Source organism: Neodiprion virginianus, chromosome 6, assembly GCF_021901495.1.
Source record: "Neodiprion virginianus isolate iyNeoVirg1 chromosome 6, iyNeoVirg1.1, whole genome shotgun sequence".
Taxonomy (NCBI): domain Eukaryota; kingdom Metazoa; phylum Arthropoda; class Insecta; order Hymenoptera; family Diprionidae; genus Neodiprion; species Neodiprion virginianus.
In genome coordinates this window covers 6,503,478-6,511,573 of record NC_060882.1, presented here as the reverse complement: position 1 = coordinate 6,511,573, position 8,096 = coordinate 6,503,478, and the positions used below count along the sequence as shown (strand labels likewise).

The 8,096-nt window shown below is 38.4% G+C and overlaps 1 protein-coding gene across 1 annotated transcript; it reads right to left on the bottom strand.

The window, feature by feature from the left end:
* Nucleotides 1-618: 618 nt before the first annotated feature.
* On the bottom strand, nt 619-5,075 carry LOC124307657 (uncharacterized). Its single transcript, XM_046769585.1, has 2 exons — nt 4,969-5,075; nt 619-2,538 (listed from the first exon to the last, which is right to left on the bottom strand). Exons 1-2 carry the CDS (start codon nt 4,969-4,971, stop codon nt 1,957-1,959), a joined length of 585 nt encoding a protein of 194 aa, XP_046625541.1. The 5' UTR covers nt 4,972-5,075; the 3' UTR covers nt 619-1,956.
* Between the last annotated feature and the right edge of the window lie 3,021 nt (nt 5,076-8,096).

Below are 8,096 nucleotides of genomic sequence, written 5' to 3'. Positions count from 1 at the left end.
GACCAGCACACATATCCCCGAGCATCTTATATTTACCAACAAAACCAATTTACGTTGACATGTGATACATGTACAACATGCTCCGGAGAGTGTGAAACTTTCCTACTTCCATTCTTTCTCGAACTTTTCTCTAGCCCCTCTCGCGAGTCGTTGGAACTTCCATGCAGTTTCGGTTCCTTTTTTACGAGGGAATCTCTCTTCGTTTTTCATCAAACTTTTCATCTTCCCATTTTTAAAACGCTCTTTCGGGGTTAACGGTGAATGACCTAAACACCCGCCCTGCTGACCTCTTCGAAGTGCGCTGAAATTTGATTAGCTATTTGGGACGATCGATGTCGGATCGATACATTGAGGTCGCCTCTTTTAAACGCCCGTTTCACTTACCGCACACGTCCAACTGTGTCTGTGCAAATTGCGCGCTAATACGAACTTGGTATTTTTATTATTTCTAATGCCTCTATTGCAAGTGCAAAAAAATATACCTACAGGGAAAATTTTCTTCCAACTGCAGCTGCTGATGAGTATCGAAACAAACGAAGGATGGAGGTCTGGTTTAATTTCAGGATATTCTACGAGCGTATAGTGAGATATTAGAATAGAAATTAATTAAAATTCCATGACGCACAGCCACTTTTATCGATATATGTATACAGGTTATTAAATTTACATTCTTTTTTATACCAACTGTGTATATTTAAATGTATAAAGTACAATATGTTATAGTCTATGATCCTCGTATGTAATTGTTCCGGGTACGATTGGAATCGGCAAATTAATTGACACAAACGTCGAACCACCTCTGTTCGTAAATAAAATATCGGTCGATGAAAATACGTGAAAGGAAACGAGAGGAAGAAAACAACGTGGATAGATAAATTGGGGTTGCGTAAAATCTTGTCGAGCACAACGAACAATGTTGGAACTATTCGTATATTCCATATTTACATATTGAGGTTGTTTATCATATTGCCAATCTTACGTTCGCTTTTTTCCCTTTCTCGGGGACATGATAAGAAAACTATAGTTTTTTGATTGGCTGGGGTCAATAACTTTCTACCTTTTCACTCTCTACTTTTTTATGTTCACCGTGTAATTTCAGCATGCAAAAAAAAAAAAAAAAAAAGTTTTGCAGTCTTCTTGGAGGATGACACATTTAGTTAGACTTATGGTTGTAAAGTGTCGTTAGTGTATTAAACTTTAACATGATCGTTTTGAAAGGTTTTGTACATTCATTAGCTTACGGTTCTATCTATTCGCTGTATAAACTCTAACCTACAGGGAAATTAGCGAACTTGATGGCAGAAAAAATATCCTCCCACGTTACAGACCGGCAGGAGATTTGAATTCGATATTAAAATCGTTCGTTGTGTTCTTTAATTACAAATACACTATCCAATCAATCCTAGTGTTCTAAGGTAAATAATTAATCATCCAAAAGAAACATGGGAAAGTAAATAATGTTTTGATAGATTTTTTTTATGTTTCAGTTCCAAGTCTGACACAGTATTAACATGAGAAATATATTGCGTCGAAAAGTTACCTCAGAAGGATCCAAAGCGATTTTCGACGTCTCGAATGGCTTCGCAGAACCGAGTGCAAAACCCACTCGAATAAATGAAACGAAGACGTGACGAGGGGAGAAAACAAAAATTATCGCGATTCCTCAACGAAATTTATTGAATAATCATAATAATGTTTGATTTGAAGATTTTTCTCTGCAGTTGTGAAAATTTGAATCGCATATCGGATTTACACAGGTATGCGGTATATACGAACCCAGCGACGATCCAGTTCAGTGAAATATGCGAAAGGATTCGATAAACAAAAATGATTAATTTTTGGCTTGAAGCAGGAAAAATGTGCAATTCAGGCATGAGGAAAATTCGTGTCCAGAGATTACATCGCGGACGTACTTATACATAATTCGAAGCGTGTAAATTTGTGAAAGCTAATTTCTTATTTACGGCTGTCGCAAAAAATTCTACCGTCCTGTTCGCGACATATATCGGTATCGTCATCATCCGGCGTGCAAAGGGATACAAGATTGGCGTGGCATCGCTTCAGCCACCAATCGCACTCGTCGCTCTTCGCCTTGAGCATCGCGTACTTCGATGCAATGTTGTTCTCGTTGTCAGACGGGGCGTTCCGACCCATACGGAACCACTTGTTACCTCTCTGGATTCTCTCTAAGCCGCCGAATCCCGGCTCGTTTCTATGCTGCGAAGCCTTCGGGTGAGATCTTCCGAACCTTATGAATCCGTCCGATCTTCCGCGCGTCTCTCTTTCCGCCTCTGCCGGAATCTTCTCGGCGTGGTTGCGACCGAAACGGACGTACACGCTACCCGGGATTTTCGGCTTCTCTTGGCCGTTGTCGTCCCGCTTTGCAGGCGTGTAATCGAACGGCTCGATTTCCTGCTCGCCCGTGTTGTACGGATGAAGAGAACCCCCGTCTTCTCCTAGTCCCGACATCCCCGACGCCCTGACGAGCACCTCGTCCATGCTCATAAGCACCAAACCGTAGAACAACGTGTTGATGCTCTGAATATCAAAATATTTTTTTTTCACACAATAATTATATATATATTGTTATATATACGTATATACGAGATTTTAAAAAATTCAAATTTACGTAGATGACTGCACCTTTAGAATTCGACATTTTGCCGTCTGGCGTTGGAAATAATATCGAACTTCAAGCGCGTCGCATTTAAATCTAGTCAAACACGAGTGCTCGTTGAAATCGCGAACCAGTTTACAATTATAATTGCTCAGAATATGCTTGGATTTGCTTGAAATCGCTTAGAAATTGCATTTGAGAATGTACAGTTTAAAACCGCTTCAAATCACTTTGAAATCGTTCGAAACTCCTTGAAATTTATAGTTTGTAGCATTTTCAAACTGCTCGGAACACCTTGCAATCGTTTTGAAAACATTGGATTAAGAAATTGTGAGCACCGATTTTTCTTGGGATCTCGTATAGTTGAGACTTGTAATTTAATTTACTGTTTATTTAACGGTCTACCACTGCTAATTGGATGGAGAAAAATAAAGTGAGCCAAAAGCTAACGAGAAGGTAAGAATAAAAAGTCCTTAACGCGTCAGCTCCTCAAGAGTTACGGATTATTTTATACGTATAATAAGACTGCGAAGGGGTTGAAATAGGAAACGAACGAAAGGTGCGAACGCCATTTCTCGTTAACATTGAATCAAATTTACTTTGCAATCGCCTAACGACGTAAAGCCTTCCGGTTAATGCGGTTGCGATGGCGATGCAACTAAAAATTGAACCTCTTGAATTTGGGTCAGTCGAGAGCGGCGATAATAAAGAGAAAGAAGTTGGTGCGGGATAATCTTTGGATTATAGAAACTGTGTTTCATTCGTCAAGAATCTGTATAAATAGTAAGCGAGGAATTATTTATATGAAAGCGCGCGTATTGGTCCAAAGAAAACGCGAGTATTGAGACGGTCCCAACGAAGAAAGCAAAAGCCGCGATGATGGATCGATTATGGAATGGAATTGATCCGGCGGGTTATAGACCAGTTATTTCTAACGGCGAACTCCTGCGATATTCGATCATCTATTGATCTTTTGAACGAAACGAAATCTGCTTCGACATTGATATCCACGACGACTATCGTTTACGGTTTGGGTTTCTAATTCCTAGATTTATAATTGCTTACTTATCGTTGAATCTTTACTGAGCCGTAAAACGTTATTCATTTTACGTTCGATTGCTTACGCCGAAATCTTTTTTCTTGAAATTAAATTGCTTCCGAGTGTTAATTTGACGCCTTTCCAATATTACAACTTGTAGTATTCCTCACGAATTAGATCACATTTCAAAGCCAAATTTGATGCCCTTTCTTTTGAGACCGTTTGATAGTTAATTATACACGAATTTGCGTATCTTCAATTGCAGGAATTGTCAATAAGTGAGTCTGAATCGCAGGAATAAAAAGAAACAGTGAAATTGGTTTCGGTGATTGTTTCTTTTTTCCCTGGTACCTAACGCTTAGGTGCAAATGTAAACGTGTAATCATTGTTTTATCTGATTGAAATTCAATTACATAGAGATATGCATATTTTAAAGCTGTGTTGTAGGAATGAAATTAATTATATTCACTTGCACGTTTCGCGGCCACACAAAATTCTGATATGATGATATGCAGGATGTATGGGATAAAAAGAATTTTTAATTTATACCGTGCGCTGTTCAAATTTTCGACGCTGCTTATTGTAATTCGGTAATGAAAATTTACACCCAACACGAATTGCATAAAATGAATTCTTCCATTGAACAATAAATCAAATCAAAATTTTCACAAGTCTTCCTACAGCCGCTTTAAAGTTTATCAACTCTTTCAATTTTAGAATTCGAATAAATCGATATTTCTATCACGTTGATTTCAATCGTTATGCGATACGTTTCAACTCCCGTTGAAAAAGTTCGCACTTTTTAACTTCTAAATAAACTCCCGACAGAAAATCGTACAATCATTCATTATTTGTTCAAACGAAGCCGAAAGCAGCGCAAGCTTCAAGTAAAGTGACGAAGGGAAAAAATATTTTCAAACATAGTTTCTCAAAGCGCCCCGGCGACACGTTCACCAATGCATTGAAAATGCAATACTGAAAAGGCAATTTAAAGTTTGTTTAAACTCTGCACAGTGTTTCGTCTTCGTTGTTATAACGGAACGAGTAAAAAATTGAGGCTAAATCTTCGTTGGATGAAAACTTCCGATTGAAAGTTTGCGAGATTGCAACTTTAATTTGGAATATAAAAGTGGAACGCAATATTCAACCTCGAATAATTGCGAAAGGAAAAGAAAAAGACGCTTGTCGAGGGACACGGGAAGCGGGGAATTAGACGAGCAAACCGGAAGTGACTGCGAGGTTCCAATTATAATAATAGCAACGACAATTCGAGTCACCGGTCGCAGGAGTTGAAAAATTCAGGTGAGCTTACCATGTTTCGAATGTTGTCGGGCCGCTCGTTGTTGTAGGGTTGCTGGCGGGTCGTGGGGTATGTTGTATGTGGCTTGGGGTACAATGAGTCCCTCGGTTAGGGATGACACGCTTATATACACCGCCGCACAGCCACCGCGCGGGACCGGGATAGCTTCACCTGAAATATGATTGGCCATGCGTACAACATGATACCTCTACATTATTTTGATTCAATTATACCTTAGCCACCTACCTTCGTAATCTCCTTTATTATTTATGGCTCTTGGCAAAATGATAATGATAATAATAGTGGTCGAAAAATTTGCATACGCATTTTCCGGCCCGTTTTTGGTACGTGCGCGTAGACGCTCCGTGTACCTTCTTCCTTATATCCTTCAACAAATTCCTCTCCCTAACCCCCTTTTTAATCCTTTATTGTCTTGTCACACCTTACTCGCATAAATTTTCAAATCCTTTTTACCTGATACCACTTCAAAATCGCAATGCAATCGCTAGATTGTTAATCTCGTCGTACGTATGGAGATTAACCAAAAACTGTAAATTGAAATCGAAACTCTCGTGTTCGGTACGAAAACTATTTTTAAGGGTGAACTTTCTTTTTTTTTCTTTTTTTTTTTCTTTTCGTTCTTTTTCTTTCCTTACTCGTCGTCTACGCTGGGAATTAAATTTTCTGCAATCTTGCAGAAAATTGGCTACCTGAAAATGTTTTTGCATGAATTAGGTTTGAAAATATCATTTTTTTTATTCTAACTTTTGTGTATTTTACCGAAACGTGTCTATCGTGCGCAGTTTCGTACGTGTTGAAGTGTTTTTTTTTTCTTTCTTCCCTCTTTCAGACGTGCCGAAAGTACTTGAATTTATCGTCTGATCGTTTCTCCGTCAATTACGTAGAAACCTTGATTTAAAATCTAAACGTTTAACGGATCATAAAAAGTGCAATCGTTGGTTCGTCACGACAATTCGACCTTCTGAGGAGTTTTTTTTTTTATTTTTGTTTTTATAAGTGTGTAATAAAAAATTATGTTTAGAAAAATCGAAGGAATCATACGGTCTGTGGATTATATTATAGTCATTCAGAGAAGTGAGAAAAAAAAAAGAAAGACAAAGCAATAATGTGTTTTTTGTTTTCTCCATTTGTTTTCAGAAAATGAGACGCGGGATGAATTTGAACGATTTTTCTATTCGTTTCACAGTTAATTTCACGCCTGTTGCTGCGTTAGAGAGGGGCGGGGGCGGGATAAAGAGAAAGTGAAGTTAGACGGCAGCGGTTCGGAAGGGTGGGAGGAGGGCGAGGCGGGGGCGTCGGAAGGGTGAATAAGAGACTGTAAACATTCTGAGGAAGGGGTGAGTGTCTCAAATTCACTCATTTCCATCTCAAATGTCGGATGATAGGCAGAAATTATACGGTGTTAGAACCGGTTCAATTTTGAGGAGCGGAATTTTTCGTCGCTAAATTCCTGATAAGAATTTGCCGTTAAGGGCGAAGACACTTAGGGTTGAAGATATCAATTTTCTTTTTTTTTTTTTTACATTTTTGTACATTTTCATCCCTCCTTTGAATGGGCCGGTGTCGATTTTGGACTTAAAAAAATTTTTGGGGGTCGAAAACGTTTAATTTGTACGAGTCTGCATACTGCAACTTTTTGAGAGACTAAACTTTAAATGCAGCTTTCTTCATTTTTGATTTTTCAAAATTTTTGCGCGCAAGGTTAATCCTACAGTTTCTGACCGATTCACCCGAAATTTTTACTTTTTTCTTCAAGTATTTTTCACACATCGTCACAGCATTTTGCCCAAATTCTTACCTAGGAGTGATATACTCTAAACTGTATACTGAAAAACAGTTAATTCTTTGTCATGATTGTGAAAAATGATCTATTCTCCTTCAACATAAAGCTATTGAAAAAATCGTATACATGACAATTCGTGATCATTTGCAAGTGGATTATGGCCGAAAACTATTAAGTGAGAAAACTTGCGTGCAATGAATTTTCACCTTTTTAGAGACAATTAAAATTGCACTCCGTGCATCACTCTGATACATATAAACGAGGATACAATGAGGCAAATTGACTCTAAAATAAACCTCTAAAATTTTGAATTCTCCCACATGACAAAAAGAATTAACTGAAATTCCCGTAAATGTCCACTTCAGACGCCTCTGCTGGAAATTCGAAAGGTGCGAAAGATAAAAAATAGAAGTAAAAAACAAAAAAATAAATAAAATAAACAAATAAATAAATACAAAAATTAGGCAACCCCCTACACCTGCATTGGTATCTGGTATACGGACGTGTCTACGGCTCCGGACAATGCGGACACTTATCTTGAAAGATGTTCGTCCTTTGCTGACCACTGCCATTGTACGAGGCGTAGGCAGTGTGACGTTGCGAGTATAATCCGCGGTGTTAAGAGCCGCGGGTCGAAGGACGAAATATTTCACTGCAGAAACCTCTCCAAGTCCTTTTCCCACGACATTTCTATGTGCCATCCCACAGGACTCTCTTCCTCCCCTTGTTTTTATCACCCCCAATTGTCGTACTCTCGATGTTATTTCTTCGTTCGTTTTCTCTTCTGGTTCTGTCGAAACCGTTTCCGAAGTGTAAAATAGGGCAAGAATAAAACCGTTTAGGAAATCGGTGATTTTATAATACGGTATAATGTTCCGGATTTTTCGAATACGAGAAGAGGTGAGAAATTTTTCGTAACAGATGGTATTTTTTCTGAAATACTTATATATAGGGTCTTAATATTGTCTGATTGTCCGATTATCGGTACAATTGCGTAAACTCCTTGCCGCAGGTTGAGGTATTTTGCTGATCGGAATTATGGAACTATTTGCGATTTTGACGTGTTTCGAATTTATCTGTTAATACGTAACTCGGTGAGACGTTCATAACAATTTATTGAAATTACTGGACAAAAGCTGTCATGATTATAAGGCGGAAGACACATTTAACTGACATGTACATAAAGCGTGCGCATATTCTATAGAGAGAATTCAGTAAATTTATGCATCGTCTCCATCGAGACAGTAGAACAAGTACAATCATCTTTACATCTATTTAGCCTGATTGTATAAACAGTGTTAAGGATAAAAGACAAGACTGCCGCATGAATTGGCAA